Here is a 21,143-nt window from a genome sequence, read left to right on the forward strand (position 1 = left end):
CCTTCCTTGATTTTTCAATATTTTAAATGTTTTATCGAAGTTATGTTTCTATATGTATTTTATGTCTTAGGTTCACCTTTTATGTACCTTTTTATATGCAAATAGCTGTTTGTTTTAATTTCATTATTTTATGAAGAGACTTTGATCTTGCTTTTAATATTTTCCTTACATTAAATGTTCTTGCCGTGATATGGCCCTGGTCGCCGAAACGGCAATAAACAACAACAATCAATCAATCAATTATTTTCAAAAGTTTAATCATTTGTATGAAAGATGTGTGATTTTCAGAATGAATGCTGATATTTTTTCATTGGAATGGAAGTTTGGACCCAGAAATTAGTATATTTGTATTATAGTTATTGCATCAGCTATAATTATAGATACAGATTCAGATATTGGATCTCAATTTACAGAACATATCATTTTTATATTAACATGTAAAATTATAATATTGTTTTGTATATATCAATACCAAACACATTCGACTATAGATATATAGACTTATGAAATAATTCCTATTTATTCAAATCCATTACGAATATGGACAATTATAGAGGGAGCCAGTTATGCCCTTGTGTTGAACACCCCGTGCAGGTCCGGGTGTTAAAATAATAGGCCTGCAATAGCGCTAAGCATGTCGTAAAAGGCGACTAAATAGTGGTCAGAAACCTAGCCGGGGGCTAGGCGCTCTGCCCACAGAGCAACTGGGATGTGTGCCCCAGGTGGTGGAATGGGGTACCCCTGGCGTGTTACATGCTGGGGTTGTCAGGCTATAATACGGAAAACCTGACCGCAAACCATAGTGGTGCACCGTGTTGGGAAAGATGCCACGTTCCTCGCACGTTAAAGAACCCTGCTGTGGTATTCGATAGGAGTAGGAACCTTTGCGCTCCGCCACAGGAGGCTAAATTGCTCGACCATACCCATCCCCCTTTTTCCAGTGGTAATCAAAATTTGTCAACCCTATTATCCTTGTGACCCATCCTTTTTTTTTCATTTCATGTTCATTTTATCATCCATTTCATGTTCATTGTCTGAATATAGCTGAAATATTGCTGCTCGGACGTTAAACCCCAACAAACAAACAAACAAACCTTATGTTGAACCTATATGTGTTTGTTTATATGCGCATTTTGTTTGTATTGGCGTTGGTTTTTCATCATCTTGTGTTTTCTTGTAATTGTCTATTTTAGGAATCTGTATATTGATTGAGATGTCGTATATAAAATAGGTAATTCATAAGCAAAAATGTACACATACCCACGTGGTCGCACTATATTAAAAGATTAACATTTAACATAAATGTACACATACCCACGTGGCGCAATCATAATTAACCATTAACATAAATGTACATATTCCCACGAGGTCGAACCATAATAAACCATTAACTTAAGTATACACATATCCACATTGTCTTACCATAATAATCCAAAATCATAATACATACACACTTGTGGTCGCAACATGATAAATTATAAACATAAATGTTCACCACAAATGTATATATACCCACCTTGTAGCACCATAATAATTCATAATAATAAATACAAAATTACCCACGTGATCACACAATAATAAACCCTAAATGTACACATACGAACGTACGTGGTCCGTTGCACCATAACCATATAAATATATGCTCTTGAGGGTACATTCACAAGAATATTGATAAAATTCAAACTTAATTAAAAAGAAAAAAGGGGGGTCTAAAGTCTAACTTTTCATCATAGTTTATCTTTGTATGCATTCATTTGTTTTTTAATTTCCGACAAACAAAAAAAAGCAAAATATTCTTTTATGAAACATCTAAGAATCATATGTGATGCATCTGTTTAGCAGTTGGGTAAATCCATTCACTATTTCTTCCAAGATGTGGCATAGCTAATTCCACTGACTGTAAAGCTCCTTCAGACCAGCCGGACGTTGCCCTGGAGTTAAAGGCGTTGGAAACAACGAAAACATCGTCTAATTTTGATGGTTTGATCATAGCTTTTTCTATTTCTGTCAAGTTATAACCAGGCTTATGAATTTGCCAGCCCCCGCCGAAGGGATAACTATCCCAAATTCCAATAACTCCGCTTATCGGTAAAGGCATTTTAAAATTTTGTATTTTATAAAGTTGAGACAGATACTTGTTTGTTTGGAAATGAATTTCAGGACTAGATACATTATGTAAAACTTTAAGATTGTTGCAACTTGAAGATGACATCTGTCTCTGGATTATTTCTCTCCATAGGACAGGAGTAATGTCTGTATAACTAGCTAACAGAACGGAGACAGGTGTATTTACCATAGATGTACCAAACCCATACGTCTGCGTAAGTGGTGTATCGGATATAGAGTAAATGTTGTATATTGGTGAACGTTCCCACCATGCCGTCTGATAGGTGTAAAATATCTTTACAGCGGGAACATCTTCAACGGCATTTCTAACAATTTCTTTAATGTGTGGTTGCTGTACACCCGACCAGTCCAGTTTCTCCAAAGACATTCTGTTGGTAGCCAGTACAACTTTTCTAGCACAACGTACCTCCTTTGGAACTCCCTGTTAATTCATAGTAAGAGTAATCAAGGGAACCAAGGTTACAGTGGTAATCAAAAGAATGTAATCCAGGGACAAAGACCAGACATGGAAAACAGACATACACAACAAAGAACAAAAAGTTACTAAAATCATACATACAAAGTAACACAAGCAAATGAGCAACTCGGACTCCACTAAAAACTGGGAACATGGACCAGGTGCACCGGTAGGGTAAGCGTCCTCTGCTTTCCTAGAAACACCCGCCGAGTTGCTCATAAAAAGTCAAGTCCGGGGTAGACATACGAGGAAAAGAAAACTATGACTCGTTGAATCAATCAGTTTTCATGGTGCAGATTGATACACCATAACGAGTTCATGATGACGACCATAAAACTTTTGTAGTGATGACCTCAATCTTGTAGCAACATAATCCTGTTCCAGAAGCCTTTTTGTTATAGTTCTAGCGCGATACAAAAAGTCTGCGTAGTTTCGGCAAGATCTGGGATAACGTATGAGTTGCGATTTGAACACTCGATACGCAGGTGCTGAAGGGATGTTGCCACAGATGAAAGGTAAGTTGACTGAAAAGTCATCACGTTTGTCGTAAAGTTTGGTCAATAGTTTTCCTTTACCATCGATTTCTAAGTGTAGGTCAAGATATGAGGCTGACTTCACAGTGTCTGCAGTATTCTTTATCTCAAGCTCTTTGGGGTAGATGCGATGTATCAAATCCCCTAAATTAGGATTGTTTGAAGATAACATCTATATAGCGGAAACTGAGATTGAAGGATCTAGCCAAACGATATTCTTTCTTCCTTATCTGATCAGCTATAGTCAGTCTCATAAGAGTGAAGGAATATGTCAGCAAATAAAGGAGCACAATTTGTTCCCATTGGAATGCCGACCGTTTGTTGAAAAATACGTCCACCACACTGGACAAATATGTTGTCTATTAAAAATTCCAGCATTTTGTAAACATCTTCCTCTGTATATTTGGAAGATGATTTGGAATTATTTCTTACAAAATATGAGGAATCTCTACCAAGAACTATATATTTGTATCTAGGTGTAACATCTTTTTTGGAAAAACAACGATGTATAATGTTTTTAAGACGGGATTTTAACTGAGTATGGGGAATAGAAGTATACAGTGTTGAAAAATCATAGGTTTTAATGCTATTATATTCATATAATAGTCTTTAACTGAATAGCGACCAAAAACAGGTAGTCATTTCATGTGTAATATTAACGACTAGTGTCCCCCTTTTGAAAATCTGTGGACCTGCCACTATTAGAATCATATGATGTCTATCTCTAACAATACGCGTTTAGGGAACTGACATTTGATTTTTAGGGGATGAAATTTGAAATCAAAGGGCAGGACAGCCAACAAGAAAAATTTAAAAAGACATAATATATTATTGTCGTAATATAGTTTTGTTTTCATGTAGAGAAAAAAGGGGGACCTATATTTTCTCAAAATTAAAAGGCAGGATAGGAGGTTTGATCCTAGCCTCCATAAAAATAAACTGAACGCTCATTAAGCTGATGATATGCTCGTAAAAGGAAAGTATCAAGAAAGCAATGAAATGCACAATTGGTTTAAATAGTCAACTTAATATTTTTATATGTTTTAACCTCATACCTCATAGGGAGGTCAAAATATATTCTGTATAATAAATCAGACAAATAATTTAATTTCTTAACCTGTTTAACCATTGTATATCCATCTACTGACTTCGTAGGTTCAAAGAAGAGATTATAGACTCCGTTCCGTCGTCTTCTGATTGATTGTAAATGGTGATTCATTCTCAACTTGTGTCTAGAAATCATTTCAACAATAACAAGCAGTAAAAAATAATGACAACAGCATAATACAGACCATACGTTAATGTTCTTCACAGACAAATTTTCCTTTTGATGATGCAATAAAAGTGAACATTTCCAATAGGCGTGATCATGTAAATTTGTTCTAATGTTTTATACAGGTGTCAACAATAATTGGATTTTAGAGCAATCTAATTAAGATTAGACCTGTCAATTGTTCTACTCTTGGCACTGCATGTAGGATCTAGCATCACTCCATTCTACTTTCTGTCTTTTCGATCAGTAACCAAGATTTCCCCGAGGAATCCAAACAGGTCAGCAGGTTGGAGGTAGAATGGAGTGTTGTTAGATCCTATACGCAAGGACGTTGGTAGGTCTAATTTTAATTGGATTGTGCTTAGAAGTGAGCATAACAGATGCGTAAAATGCTGAAAACAAAATTAATAAAATTGTCTTATTACCTTAGGTTTGCCTTCAGGAACTGGTCAAGTAGTGTTGCTGGTATCGAATTTAAACCTGAAGCGACTGTTAAAACCTCTTGTATAGGTTCAGATTTGTCGGGTGGTTCTGCTAATATGGTGTATATGGCATTATCTTTCTCCATATCCCTTGGAAAGCCACTTGTATCTAGTATATAGCGGATTGCTTCCTGGCTTCTTGTTTTGTGGAGCATGGAAAGGGTGCTGGAAATATTTTTTTTTCATGAATTGATTGATTGGTTCTGGTTTAATGTCCTGTTTCACATATTTCATATATTTCATGACCAATGACTGATGGTCAATCGAACATACCACGTTTTGTGCTAGTACGATCTGTAAACTTTATTTTGCTAGCTGACGGGAGACAAGAGCGACAGTAGGGTATATCAATCCACTACGACATCATATTTTGACTTCAAGCTAACCACCTGTTTTGTGGTGTAGAACATACGACCTCCAAGCTCGAGGAGAACACGCTATCACAAGACCATCAAGACAGTAATTTTAAATATAATTTTAAAGGGGGCTAATTCCTTGGCAAAACAGTTTAGTGAGCGTACTTGATATTATAAATTAAAATCAAACAATCTATAAGCAAAAATCACTTAAATATACACACTTTCCCCACAGTCAGAATTTACACAAGTCCCATCAAACAAAAAGTGGATGTCGCTCGAGCCTAAAATCAAATCCCACCATATTGCATACCCATATCAAGCTTTTGTCAAAATATCAAGTAGCTGTGATAAACTGTTGCCGAGAAAACTGTTAAAAAAAGTAAGTATTATCATTAAGTTGATATTGTTAAAATATTAAAATGGCATGGAAACAGATGCTTGCTTTTACCCGAGTCTAACACCAAATGAATTCATATGGCATACCAATATAAAGCTTGTGAGAAAACATCTAGAACTTGTGATTAATACGCATTACTGTTACGAAAAAGGTTCGGACGAAAGATTGGAGAATAATAGGATAACTAATTGGAAGGAGTAAATAACCAATTGATTATCCTATTTATTATTCAGATTTTCTGCATAATTTATCGATATTTTCAATATAAACTTTGAATTCAGTGATTGGCGGATTGACATCAAAGTTGTGACATTTTGGCGGGAGAAAGCGCGAGAGTGAGATTACCGAATTTATTTCAGTGTTGATTATCGAAATTTATTACACTGGAAAAATTCGATAAAACACTGCTACCTAAATAATAAAAAAATATAATTACTATATACCTCTCGCTTTATCGGGGGACCCCGTGCAGGTCCGGGTGTTAAAAGAATAGGCCTGCAGCAGCGCTAAGCTTGTCGTATAAGGCGACTAAATAGTGCTCAGAACCCTATTATCCTTGTGACCCATCCTTTTTTTTTCATTTCATGTTCATTTTATCATCCGTTTCATGTTCATCGTCTGAATATAGCTGAAATATTGCTGCTCGGACGTTAAACCCCAACAACAAACAAACTTTATCGGGGGATATATAAAAATGTACAAGTTTGTTTTGTACACAAACTTTCTTAATGAAAAAAGTTTTTACTGAAAATATGGTCCACAAATACAAATACAATACTTGTATCACGTCGAGACATTTGAGCATTTTACAAGACGAGAAGTCCCGACTATATGTACATCTTATATTGGTATATGGACGGTACACAGCCAAATATGCTATTTATATATAAGTATATGGTAAATAATAAATCATATAATGATTAACATATAGCCTAATACTTGTAATGAACTTTTAAGATTAGTACTGGACATACACTAAATATCAACCGGTACTTGAGTGTCGTGGAAGAATATCAGTTACAGTCATTAATCTGAGTGAAGACTTTCGAGACTTTAAAATCTCTGGACTGCTTGACAAGAAGATGAATAAAATAAAATATATACTCAAAAGAATTAATTAAGAAGCAAACTAGCTGCAAGTTGGTTTGTTTGTTTGTTTGTTTGTTTGTTTGTTGGGGTTTAACGTCCGAGCAGCAATATTTCAGCTATATTCAGACGATGAACATGAAATTGATGATAAAATGAACATGAAATGATTGATTGATTGATTGTTGGGGTTTAACGTCCGAGCAGCAATATTTCAGCTATATTCAGACGATGAACATGAAACGGATGATAAAATGAACATGAAATGATGATGAAATGAAAAACAGGATGGGACACAAGGACAGTGGGGTCGACAAATTTTGATTGCCACTAGCAAAAGGGAGGGATGGGTAAGGTCGGGCAATAGAGCCTCCTGTGGCGGAGCGCAGAGGTTCCTACTCCTATCGAATACCACAGCAGGGTTCTTTAACGTGCGAGGAACGTGGCATCTTTCCAAACACGGTGCACCACTATTGTTTGCGGTCAGGTTTTCCGTATTATAGCCTGACAACCCCAGCATGTAAAACTCCAGGGGTACCCCATTCCAATACCTGGGGCACACATCCCATTTGCTCTGTGGGCAGAGCGCCCTAGCCGCCGGCTAGGGTTCTGTGCACTATTTAGTCGCCTTTTACGACAAGCTTAGCGCTGCTGCAGGCCTATTCTTTTAACACAGAGACCTGCACGGGGCAGCTACAAGTTGGAAGACATTTCGGCATTTATTCGGGGTTTGGCGATACGCGGAAAAAATAATCCCACTTCGTCCCCCGATATTTCAAGTAGAGTATCTGAGGTGTATTCCGTTATATTTGAGTGGTCTCTTACATCCAAACGAACGACTGATTGATTGATTGATTGTTAGTGTTTAAATGGATGATAAAATGTATACGAAAGTAAAATGGGATAGGACACAAGGAGAATAGGGCGACGAATTTTTATTGCCATTGAAAATAGGGAGAGCGGTTGAGTCGGGCAATTTAGCCTCTTCTGGCGGTCCGCAAAGGTGCGTACTAGTTCCTATCGAAAATTACAGCAAGGTTTATAACATGCGAGGAACGTGGCATCTTTCCCCAACACATTGCGCTACTGTGGTTTGTGGTCAGGTTTTCCGTATAATGGACTGACAACCCCAGCATGTAGCATCCCAGGGTTATTCTATTCAAGCACCTGGGACAAACAACCCAGTTCCTCCTTTGGCGCCCCGTGCAGGTCCGGGTGTCAAAAGAATAGGCCTGCAGCAGCGCTAAGCTTGTCGTATAAGGCGACTAAATAGTGCTCAGAAACCTAACCGGGGGCTAGGCGCTTTGCCCACAGAGCAACTGGGATGTGTGCCCCAGATGGTGGAATGGGGTACCCCTGGCATGTTAATGCTGGGGTTGTCAGGCTATAATACGGAAAACCTGACCGCAAACCATAGTGGTGCATCGTGTTGGGAAAGATGCCACCTTCCTCGCACGTTAAAGAACCCTGCTGTGGTATTCGATAGGATTAGGAACCACTGCGCTCCGCCGCAGGAGGCTAAATTGCCCGACCTTACCCATCCCTCCCTTTTTCCAGTGGCAATCAAAATTTGTCGACCCTACTGTCCTTGTGTCCCATCCCATTTTTCATTTGATCATCATTTCATGTTCATTTTATCATCCATTTCATGTTCATCATCTGAATATAGCTGAAATATTGCTGCTCGGACGTTAAACCCCAACAATCAATCAATCAATCCTCCGTTGGCAGAGCACCCTAACCCCCGGCAGTTGTTTTGAGCACTATTTAGTCCACAAACTTAGCGCTGCTGTAGGCTTATTCTTTTGACACCCGAACAGGCACGGGGCCCAAACGAACGATATGGTCCAAGCTACAACCAAAAATGTCTGATGGACATTATGTATGGAACATTATTGAATCAATAATTAGATGATTCTGGCCATGTGATAGTCATTTGATTATCATACGATTCCCATATGTTACTTTTGGCTTCGACACACGTTTGAAAAAAAATGATTTCATGGGATAAACATGCGATATTCATATATAAACTGAAACATATGACTGTTATATCATACTCAATATATATGATAATCACATGTTAAAAACCGTATGATTCTCATATGCGGCACATTGGGGTGTACTTGGACGGTGCAAGTTGTATCAAACGGCAAAAGTCACATTTTATAGATTTAGACAAAATTATAAGGCTACTATTAAATGAAAAGATATTTTAGTTTATTTTTAATGTTTCACAGTATTTTATATATTTTAAACGTCAGTCTTTTTTTTCTGTTGTGGACTATTTCGATTAAACAGTTTTTGGGCGAAACTAAAATTCAGTCACCAACCCTCCAATTTGATAGAATGAACATGTTGATGCCCACATTAATTTGAATTGAAATCTAAAGAAGTTAAAATAGGAATGTGTAATATTCTGCGAAAGTTTTGTTAAATTCATGCATTCAATGGCATCTGACCAGTAAATGATAATAGGTGGGTACCGCTCTGTGTAACTGAAGGAATACAGACGGAAGAAACTTAGGACGGACGGACGGACTGAAGGACACCCCAAACACTACATACCCCCACTCAAGGTGGTGGTATATAAAACTACCTCTGTTTGTACAAATGAACTCCATCTTTAGTCTTTATATCGTATTCTTGTGGGTTTACAATGTCATCAATATTGGTTCCATATTTAAATGTTTCCCTAAAATTAAAAAATAATAGTTTTCACAATGTTGCATATTGCATATAAAATTAACATTTGCATTTACCTTAATTTGTTACTTATTTTTTATTTTGTACGTTCATTGATTGGTTAAATTGAATAATAACAATACCCTTTTTATTTTCTCGCTTATTTAGTTCCTAGGGATCGTGCAAAAACAAGTATTTTGAAAATGAGAAGTTGATGCTAAGGAGAGAACCTAAAACAGCAGGGGACTGAACATCGAGATACTTGTCTTTTTTGTTTTTAAATTACACTTCAAAATTTACCACCACATATTACATCTGTCTATATACGAAACATGCTTCACTAGTTTAATCAATCTCTTTATCACATTTCAACTTTTAATTTTAAGCTCTACAAAATTAAACCGAGACAAATGTGTGTACGAAACATACAAAAAAAGTATACTAGGATTATCCTGAACCGGAATAGCAGCGGAAGTGAAAAGATAATTAAGGAGTAAAATAAGTCCAAGTGTGTCAATAGGGACGAATGTAGATGTTACTTATCAATAGCCTGTGACTCTTTTGTAAATATGTTCTACGACGTACCGTTATTAAACATGACGTCATGACCGACAAAGATATGCGGTATAGGTAACGTGCCATATCCAGGGATTTTTCTTCTATAAACTACTCAGTTTTTGTAAACATTGTTTATGACGCACAGTTCTCAAGGTCTTATTAACGTGATGTCTTAGCCTATGAAGAAATGCGCTATATGTTACGTGCCATTTCCCGGGATTTTCTTCTATAAACTACTCATTGGAGGGCCCAACGGAATGCAAAGGTCGCCTGATCCGCCAACAAATGTTTTCAGTTCTTCAACTTAAAAAACGTTCTCGATTCGCATAAGCTCCTTTCTGTTTCAATCAAGGGTTTATTTACTCGGGGAAGCTAAATTTCGTTGAAAAGATATTTGATAAAAATTTGGAATATGGCAATTTTAATTTCAACATTGTTTTAAGACCGCCGGACGATATCAATCGAAGCCTGATAACAAGGGCAATATTTATCACATATTTTTACAATTTTTCTGTTGACACAAAAATGCGTAAAAGCCAAATGAAAACAAAAAAATGTGTATGATCAAAACTGTTGATTCTCCATGATTCTATTGTATTTGATTTTCCTAAATGCTTATGTGATCTTAATATTAGTATCAGTCTCCATTATGAAAACGTCACCTCAAATTGACTGGGACGTCGTCGAAAAGTTTTGAACAGTTGGACGGAAGTCACATCATAAAGCTCACAAAAAGACTGATAACAGAATATTTTTTCCTCTTGAAAAATATGATTGCTTTGGGGAGAAATAGTAAACATAAAACAATGATTTTGTTACAAATGCAAAAAAATAGTATTATTTCAATAAGATATGTGATACCTGGTAATACGTTAATAAATTACTTATATCCACAAGATCGACGACTATTGCATTGTATTGCATTTTTCCATGTTGGCTCGTAAATCAACACGAGTCTTCCATATTTAGCTCGAGATTTCTGTCCGAGTGCTAATATGGGTCAAGGGTTGATAAAAGGGACTATTTGGAACGATGTAATGTCACAATCTTTTAATCACATATTTAAATTAAATTCCCTCATTTGAATTCATTTTTTTTATTTATCACCAGAACGTAATTTTCAAAGAAACTTTACCATTGACAACGGGTAAGTAACCAGTTTTCAGCCGGAGGCTGATATCAGCTTGCAACTCCCAGCGTTATTAAAGGACAAAAACGTATATATTAATTCCAAATATGTTATAACATGGTGTATTTAATATATATGAATTCGTTAATACTAACCAGTTTAATATGTCGACGTGCTTCCTTTCATTGTCAAGAAGATTGTAAGGAGTATCACTGCCACCAAGACCACTGTATTTCAGATGCTTCCCTCGTAAATAAAGTAACGTATCAGAAGACGGACCTTTACCTTGCTTGAATTTTCGAACAGACAGACCAAGCTTACGAATTAAGTTATGCAGAATTGGATGTTCTGAAAATACACGTATTTGAAATAAAATGTATTAGTCATTTCTTTATTTATTTTATTTCAATTTTGATTGATTGATGGTGATTTCACATATTTACTTGTTAAGGTGTGTTTTTACGTCTTTTTGAAGACTTATGGTATGTCATCTTTTCTTCCATACATTTCAATCTTTCTGTATCAATATAAAACAGTAAAGAATCATGTTTATACATATCAGAATATCAGTCATCTGTAGCAAGAAAAAGACCGGAACAAGTGTTATTTATACAGTATCAAAGTCTGTGCAATAAACAAAAACAAATCAATTGATTCATTGAACAAACACATAAAAATGTTTAAAATGTCATACATGAATGGGCGGACAGGGGGGTACCTTTCTCCTTTCCCAAGACCCTTATCTTTTTTCTCACTGTCTCCCCTTTCCTTGTCCGCTGTCCCACACATGGAATATAAGATTGTTTAACACATTGTTGTTGTAAAATCTACGTTAATTTTATTAATCTGATATTCGGATTTTTTTCTTTATGCAGTGCTCATTGTGTGATGTACGTTTATTCAATAAATGTTGTGCTTTGTATATTCAGAATGTCATTGAATTTACAATATTTTTTTTTTAAAATTAAACAACATTATTTACCGTCTGGCATGTATCTCATTGCTCCCAATTCAACATTTATATCGGGAGCCTCTGGAAAATTGTAAGTATATAACCTTCCACCAACCCGATCTGAGTACTCATATATCGTTACTCTCTTCCTAAGATTCCTAAGCTTCCATGCGGTATATGTTCCAGCAATACCTGCTCCAATAATTGCAATATCGTCACATGCCTCTAAACCATGGTAGAAAATACGTAGGTTAAGTTTAACTATATAAAAACGTTATTCCCGTGTTTTTATTTTTTTGCATTTTCTACAAGTCGCAAAATTAATTATTCATTTTGTCTTTTTTTTTTCGAATGAAAACAATTCAATACACTTTGGTTATGCTTTATAAAAAATCATCTGTTTTGTAGCCTGTCAAGAAAACATTTGTGAATTTTGTGGAGATTTAGACAGGTGTTCAATCTATAAAGCATTTAAATTCATCTAAACGACTAAAAGTGTCCGGTTTAGAAAGGTTATAGGATTATTCTGGGGCAGGTTTTTGTTTTATGTCAAAAATTATATTTGACAATGGTTATCAATTGCAATTTGTAAACAACATATACATTACATCGTCATTAACTTTTGTTTTAAAAGGGTGTTTCTAATTTTTAAAACGAACTGATTGGAAATCAAATCGTAGTTTTGTTTAGGATTATTTGAACCACACAATGTCAATGCGTACAAAAATTGATGTTAATGACGACATAATATCAAAATTACTTCTTTTTTATTTGCTCCTTAAAGAGTACTAATCAGTAAGAAACCTTGATACAAATCAAATTTTATAACAGATTTTCAGTAACAAGTTCAAATTAAACGCCTATCTTGAGTTTTGTACTTCTGTAACATACCTCGTCCTCTACGATAATGACCGCCCGGGTATGCTTCTACGGTAGCACGTAATACCAACCATATTTTCAGGCACACAGGAAGCAACAATGGATTCATTTCCACCACCTTTAAATGGTAAAATTTATCTATACCTAAATACATGTTATAAAGTCATGCAATGCGTAAAGAGATCCGGTATAAGATAAATTCATGATAAATATATGCATGTTATTTATTTTAATCTTTTTTTCGGTAATTAGTTTCAAGTTACTAACATAATGTAATGTAAACATTACCGCAAATAATAAGAATGATGACTTCTAAATTGCATGTCAACCTGGAAAATTTTAAACGAAATAGAGCATCTAACGAGACATTAAATGAAACCCCGCCATGATGCAAAAAATAAAAATAAACTTTTGCGTAAATATTCCGTTCAAATTGAAATTTGAAAATGATCTGTGTTTTAACATTCTCAGTAATTAGGCAATGTTTGAAAAAGTTCCAATATCTTCTAAAGTTACCATCTTGAAACCATAGAGCGGACAGACGGACCTACACACAACTTTTCAGGGTGTATCACATAATACCTCGCATCTTCGTATAAAACAAAATTTAGGAAAACAAAAATAACGAGAAATGAGAGACAAGTTAAAACTAGAAATACTGTGAACGATCCGAACCTTGAAGTTGGATTTTTGCCATTGATGTCTTCTGACAATTGTAGTATTCATTCATGCACATTTGCATATAGTGCCTGGATATCCAATACAATTGAAACAAAAATCCTCAAATCGGTTTAGAGGAATGGTGCCTACGAAGTTTTAGCATATAGATCTTTAGCTAGGTTATCTTCCTTTTCTTTTGAGTCCTCTGACAAATGTGATAACGTTGTAACTCTACAATGAATGCCCAGCCTTCCAGGAAAACGTCAAAAAAATGAAAGAAAAAAAATGCCATGAGGGTAGTGATTCATAAATTGTGGACGAATGGACAAACGGACAGAGTGATTCCTATATATATCTCCAGACTTTGCTTTTGGGCATGAATATTTTATACAGAATATGTAAAGAACATATCATGTTCCCGACAGCATCAGACCTTCAAAATTCGAAAGCTTAAAATTCTTGTCGAGATTCAGACATATATCTTGGGTTTGGAAAGGATCCAGAGTTTCATCATAATCGAATAAAGACTTGTCAATTTTATTGGCATTTCATTTTTAGGGATTAAAAGAGTTATGTACTTTCCACAATGTTTTCCAATTTGTTATCATCTTTATTGCTATGATCACCAAACACGAAACTTTGAACTCTATTGTTTTCTTTTATGTATACATGTACAATATCCTAATGCGTCTCAAAGATATATCTTCCATCGAAAATCCGAAGCATTGCAGACAAACACAAGTAAAGTACATTCTTTCCTTGACTTTGAAATTTTTAACAGAATTGTCATTGTTTTTAGCCAAATGAGTGTCAACTTAATAACCATCGGGAAGAACATCATTTACATGTGCTTACTGAGATCAACATCAGAGATGGCGGATGTATACAGCACAGTGGTAGTGACAGAGAGGAACAAAACGATTACAGAAAAGTACAGGGAGGTAGAATTGGAATCACAGGGGATTTGAAGGAAGAAAAATGTATGGGGAAGCGCAATGCAACAATGAATATGTAAAGTAAGGTGTCAATGAACTATAATAACAATACGTACAATTGCATTGTTCTCGTTATTCGAAATAAGAATATTATAAGGTTAGCGCTAAACTTCTAAATTCACTGTGAATAGAGACATCATTATTCAATTTTGATTATAATAGATAATAATTTCTCAATTTATTGATTGATCAATTATGTTTTAACATTCCAATTTCATACATTGCAGGACGAGAACAAACAAGCATTTTGAGAGTATTGCAAAACAATACATAGTCCGTTATCGCCTTTTTATATCATCCACTCAAATACTACCTTGGATCATCAAATATAAATGGCAAATTGAGGAAATGATCTTGAATTTGAACAGAAAAAAGATATGGACAAAGACACGAAAGATGTTTAAACCCTTTTAACGGGTGCAGATTTGTAAAAGTTTTATGCACGGACAAATTGGACAAATTAGGTTTCATCTAGCGGTTGACTGATTTGTCAAAAAAAAAATAATTCAATATCTTAAGTCTTTAAGATAAAAGCGCGTAAAACTGAAATGTTGGTATAGCGAATAAAACTAAAAGTCCAAAACTTTGGAAAAATCAGCAGAGGAACGAAATTTATACTTGATTAGTAACTCATCAATTGACTCGCATACCATAAACAAGCTCAATATCTGCAAGCGTTTACAAACAAAGTGCGGAAAACTTCAATTTCGGTAAAATAAAGAGACATATCTCAAACACAAATCAGTGGAGTGGAACGAAACCTAAATCTTTATGTCTGATTATGGTAGTCTAACACCAAAATATCAGCTCAATATCTGCAAGCATTCAGAAAAAAAGCGGGGGAAACTTCAATTTCGGAAATCTTCCAAAGTTTAGGGCAAAAAGCAGCGAGGACAAAAGAAACGTGAACTTGATCTAAAACTTATAAAGTTAGAATCACATACCAAAAATCAGCTCAATATCTGCCTGGATTTAGAAAAAAAGTGAGGAAAACTTCAATTTCGGTTTAGGGCCTTAGGGTGCACTATACAGTTACATTAAGGCGCACTGTTTCGCACACCAAGTTACCCCTGTCAAATTTTGTAAAACTTAAAATTAAAAGTTGAAATTTGGTGGATATATTGTTTAAATGTAGTTAAGCATTTATACGTAGACAGATGTAATATATGTAATGGTAAACAGGTGTAATTTAAAGGAACGTTTTAGTCCCCTGCCGTATTAGGTTCTCTCGCCCCGTGCAAGTCCGGGTGTCAAAAGAATAGGCCTGCAGCAGCGCTAAGCTTGTCGTAAAAGGCGACTAATTGTGCTCAGAAACCTAGCCGGGGGCTAGGCGCTCTGCCCACAGAGCAACTGGGATGTGTGCCCCAGGTGGTGGAATGGGGTACCCCTGGCATGCTACATGCTGGGGTTGTCAGGCTATAATACGGAAAACCTGCCACGTTCCTCGCACGTTAAAGAACCCTGCTGTGGTATTCAATAGGAGTGGGAACCTTTGCGCTCCGCCACAGGAGGCTAAATTGCCCGACCTTACCCATCCCTCCCTTTTTCTAGTGGCAATAAAAATTTGTCGACCTTACTATACTTGTGTCCCATCCCATTATTCATTTCATCATCATTTCATGTTCATTTTATCATCCATTTCATGTTCATCGTCTGAATATAGCTGAAATATTGCTACTCGGACGTTAAACCCCAACAAACAAACAAACAAACGGTCTGCAAAAGGAACAGGCCCACAGCAGCAGCGATAAGCTTGTTGCGACTAAAGGCGACTAAACAGTGCTAAGAACCCTGGTCAGGGGTTAGGGCGCTCTGTCCACAGAGCAACTGGGTTATTTTTAAAATCTTTGGCGCGACCATGTCGGAGACCGGACCCACGATCTCCTGCTCTCTTAACGAGCAGGCTTCTTTGAAACCACCGAGGCGGTTGATTTCTCAATTGAGAGTAGCCAAAATAGAATAAAATGAATTGTTGTCATTTAATGTAGCCAAGACACCAAATACTTACAGCTTATATTCCAGCATTCCGGTAATCAACTGTATTTTATGGCATTGTGTAGTTAAATTTTTATTTCATTCGTAACACATTTTGATATAAAAATATATTCGATAAAAAGAATGCTTGAGATATTTTGCAATTACATCATAACATTAGATGCAGCATGATTTCACTTGAAAGTATTACTCTGATTAAAATGTATGCAGTGATATATAACCCACTTGTAAACTATCAAAGGGATTAGCCAATAAAACTTTAAGAGAAATCTCTCGATTTAAGGAGGTAGACCCAGGGTAAGGGACTTAACTCTTGAAATCAGTGATATGTTCGTATCATATTCAATTTCATTAAACCTTATCAAACTTTCATATGAAACAGAATGAAATTAGTCCAAGTCACTTTGATGCAAACGAAAGAGCCCCGTGCAGGTCCGGGTGTTAAAAGAATAGGCCTGCAGCAGCGCTAAGCTTGTCGTATAAGGCGACTAAATAGTGCTCAGAAATCTAGCCGGGGGCTAGGCGCTCTGTCCACAGAGCAATTGGAATGTGTGCCCCAGGTGGTGGAATGGGGTACCCCTGGCATGTTACATGCTGGGGTTGTCAGGCTATAATACGAAAAACCTGACCGCAAACCATAGTGGTGCACCGTGTTGGGAAAGATGCCACGTTCCTTGCACGTTAAAGAACCCTGCTGTGGTATTCGATAGGAGTAGGAACCTTTGCGCTCCGCCACAGGAGGCTAAATTGCCCGACCTTACCCATCCCCCCTTTTTCTAGTGGCAATCAAAATTTGCCGACCCTATTGTCCTTGTGTCCCATCCTTTTTTTTTCATTTCATGTTCATTATCTGAATATAGCTGAAATATTGCTGCTCGGACGTTAAACCCCAACAAACAAACAAACAAACAAGTAAACGAAAGATTGATGTAAATGCTGAATACAAATCTTCCAATGTTTTGTAAGGGTTATGTCCCCTACTCTAGGTCTACCCCCTTAAATGAAAATAAATCATAAAGTTACACGCGTTATCGTACTACTTCCCTTGTACAGATATTATACTAAAAATCATTACAACGTATTCATCATCTGTATGAAGTCACATACCAAATTTGTAATCAATCCATTGAGTGGATTTTTGTGACGAAAATTTTACTTCATTTCATGAAGTGAACATTGGCAAACTCCCACGAAACAGTAAGTTTATATCAGCAACCAGAATCGCCTACAACAATGCCCCATTTATAAGCCTCGCACGAAATTTGATATCGACCATTTCATTACGAGCCCAGATTTATGACGAAAATTATCTCTATCAAAATGGCAAAATCTCACGATATGGAATTAATTGTTTGATTGATTGATTGGTTGGTTATTGTGATTTAACGCCCAAGCAGCAATATTTCAGCTATATTCAGGCGATGAACATGAAATGGATGAAAACATTGAAATTGATGATGAAATGGAAAATGGGAATTTGATATCAGAATCTTTTACAATGCCCTATCTTTTTGTAGCCACTCACACAATTTGAAATCAATTCATCAATGTGAAACGAGATAGTTACGATAAAATGCGAACGGACGGGCGGAAAACGTTATTCCCCTCGCTATCAGAATCTCTTACAATGCCCTGTCTTTTTGTATCCACTCACAAAATTTGAAATCAATCCATCAATGTGAAACGAGATAGTTACGATAAAATGCGAACGAACCGACGGAAAAGGTTATTCCCCTCGTTGAGTTGGGTATAATATACGTATTATCTCCTGTGTATACAATTGTGATATTAAATTATCTATCTTGCAGTATTTTGTATGGGAACAATACTTATTAAACGCATTGTTTGAGAATGAAGGTGCAATTATTGATTATTTCGTCAGATTCTTTAATATTCTACAATTAAGTAGAAATACTTCAATTAATGCATTAGCATCTGTCGCCATGAGCAAAAATCAAATGTTTAAACAAAGGGAATAAAATCGATGAATAATATGGCGTACATTTTGTTTAACTTTTAAATCCCACGCTAAGAATAAAAAAAAAGTTATTTCCCCCTAATTGTTTTATTGCAGGGTATAGTCAAAAACTTTGATATACGAGTTTGGCTCGATTTGAGGGAAAAAATGCTCAACACAGCCTTGCATTTTCCCGCGGTTCTAAGCCTCTTCGATTTCAAGATAGCCCTCTTTTATTGTCTGTGTGCATGTGACAAACTAGCAACTGTACAAATGTATTGTTTCCATGGAGACAAGACAGATATTGAAGACGATAGAACATAGATGGATGACACCATGAGTAAAAGAAAGAAAAACAGAAAGGTATGAAATTTGTTTATTATTTAAAGGCTTCAGAGAAGATGGTGTGGCGATATTTGGAACAGCATCTGAAAGAAAGATGAAAGTCGACCTTCAGCGGCACTTCAGTTTCCCTGCAAAAATAGCGTTGAGGCCAGAAATACAGCTTTGGTAGCAAGGCACCAGGCAGGTAATCTTGCTAAAATATTGGATGTAAAACGTTTTGCTGACAAAACCAATGTTGTTTTGGGTTGCTGGTACGACAACATATTTGACATGTATAGTAGACGACGTTATTGCTACATCGGGGTCTTTGAAAACTGATGTAGAATGTTCAAGACTGGTAATCAGTTTCATTGTTTGAGTTAATATCCCAGACTGGTAATCTGTTCCATTGTTTGAGTTAATATCCCAGACTGGTAATCTGTTCCATTGTTTGAGTTAATGTCCGAGACTATTAATTAGTTTCTTTGTATGAGTTAATACCCCAGACTACTAATCATTTTCCTTGTTTGAGTTAATGTCCCAGACTAGTAATTAGTTTCATTCTCGCCTGATCACTCGATTATAGTGGATACTACTTCGAAGTGAACAAAATTACAAAATAATAGGGTTATATCACACGAATACCTTCTTCAGAGTTCTTTGATGGAGCAACTATAGTTCTTGCTACATATATTGGACTAACTTTATCAATGTCTTCCTGGCCTATTTGGGCTTCAGGCACAAGATATAAATCTCAATTTTAAGAATCGAGTTTAAACTTAAAATTCTGGTTAAAAATACTACTGCTCTTGCTTATCCTACAAACTTACTGTGCATAGTAATTGACAACATATAAGATATATCTTTTAACATAGGGCAAGGTCATATTTCGTGCTATGGAAATAAAAGTCACAAATTTACCGATGGGAATTCAAAAAAGAATGAAAAAAAAATGATTCATCAACATATTATTTAGAACTGTATTGAAATTGAGAATAATGTACATAAAAACACTTTAGCATACAATATGATATGATATATAAAATACTATCAAACCATTTGTATTCTGTTTGCTCCTCAACTACTTGCGAAGTGTCAAAGCCACATTGTTATCTTTGATTCTTGAAAACGGGTTGCCTTGTAAGTAATGTAATTGTGACTTGACGTTGTTGGGAAGTCTAGAAACACAAGTTGAACGAAGCAGACGTTTTTTTCATTATACCACTGCGAAGTACTTATCACCCATTCCAAACTTTGATGCCGTGACCATTGGAGAAGATAAAAGCTATCCACGGAGGACACAGATGTGCAATTACCAGATTAATTCATCGAACAGTTGGATAACACAGAAGAAAACAGTCACAAAATAGGAATTGACAGCCTTTATTCAGACTTCAGAACGAAAAGTGGATGTGTTACAAAGACTAAACTCACAAATTATAGATTCTATGGATGTTGATCAAGAAATCATAGGCACTGATGAGTATAATCTGTTCGTAGATGTGACAATAGTTCGCTACAAAGATATCAAGGAGTCAAAATCCATCACAGATCAACAGACGATGAGAGAATCTAATGTTTATATACAAAATGTATCATACATGCAAAATACCTAGACAACCAGGACATCAAATTAAAATACAAACCAACAGCATGACAATACGGAATATGTCGAAGTTTACTTTAACGCTAATTTAGCTACTGAAACAATGACAAATGCAACAGTGGAAACTCACACCAACCCAATAGCTTACGCTCACACATACACAGGGCTAAACTTCTACCACAGATTGCTGAAGCTCGATTTACCGTCCTTTTCGGAAGATATTATGACACTGCAAAGTTTATGGGAGTCACTTGAGAAATCTGTACATCGCAATCCGTCTTCTGTTACCTAAAATCACAAATTCAATATGATGCCACATGTGCATATCTGGGTTATCCCACACGAGCGCAAACTACAAAGAAGCGATCATGTTACTCAAAACCCGTTTTGGAAAAACACAAATGATTATAGACGCATACATGCAAACCCTTCTTCGTCTCCCAAAACCATCACTCACACCACATAGCATTAGAGTATTTTACGATTAAATGGAATCGTGTATTTCTGGGCTCGAGTTGCTACAAGAAGCGATCGGGAAAGACATGTATGTACAGGAAACTTCAAACTCTGGCGTAACAGAATATCTAACATTTACCGTATCATTTCATACGCAGCAGCCAGATATAAGAACAACAAAGAACGAGGAAATAACAATCCAATCGCTCGCCCGAAATAGAAAAGTTGTATTT

The 21,143-nt window shown here is 36.1% G+C and overlaps 1 protein-coding gene across 1 annotated transcript; it reads right to left on the reverse strand.

Annotated features, from left to right (window-relative positions):
* Nucleotides 1-1,251: 1,251 nt before the first annotated feature.
* LOC148596863 (achacin-like) lies at nt 1,252-16,653 on the reverse strand. Its single transcript, XM_088563347.1, has 8 exons — nt 16,581-16,653; nt 12,930-13,035; nt 12,069-12,263; nt 11,242-11,434; nt 9,314-9,409; nt 4,816-5,037; nt 4,235-4,349; nt 1,252-2,548 (listed from the first exon to the last, which is right to left on the reverse strand). Exons 2-8 carry the CDS (start codon nt 13,024-13,026, stop codon nt 1,817-1,819), a joined length of 1,650 nt encoding a protein of 549 aa, XP_088419473.1. The 5' UTR covers nt 13,027-13,035; nt 16,581-16,653; the 3' UTR covers nt 1,252-1,816.
* Nucleotides 16,654-21,143: the final 4,490 nt, after the last annotated feature.

The sequence above is a fragment of the Perna viridis genome, chromosome 15 (genome assembly GCF_037379345.1).
Source record: "Perna viridis isolate PV_CMFRI_1.1 ecotype Kerala chromosome 15, ASM3737934v1, whole genome shotgun sequence".
Lineage (NCBI taxonomy): Eukaryota > Metazoa > Mollusca > Bivalvia > Mytilida > Mytilidae > Perna > Perna viridis.

What these genes read in the sequence shown, in the direction of transcription:
- LOC148596863 (XM_088563347.1), bottom strand. Translation starts at nt 13,026, where the DNA reads ATGAATCCATTGTTGCTTCCTGTGTGCCTGAAAATATGGTTGGTATTA. An exon ending in TCATTATCGTAGAGGACGAG is followed by an intron (nt 12,264 to 12,929) that starts GTATGTTACAGA and finishes ACCATGGTTTAG; the next exon opens with AGGCATGTGACGATATTGCA. An exon ending in AATGAGATACATGCCAGACG is followed by an intron (nt 11,435 to 12,068) that starts GTAAATAATGTT and finishes GTGTATTTTCAG; the next exon opens with AACATCCAATTCTGCATAAC.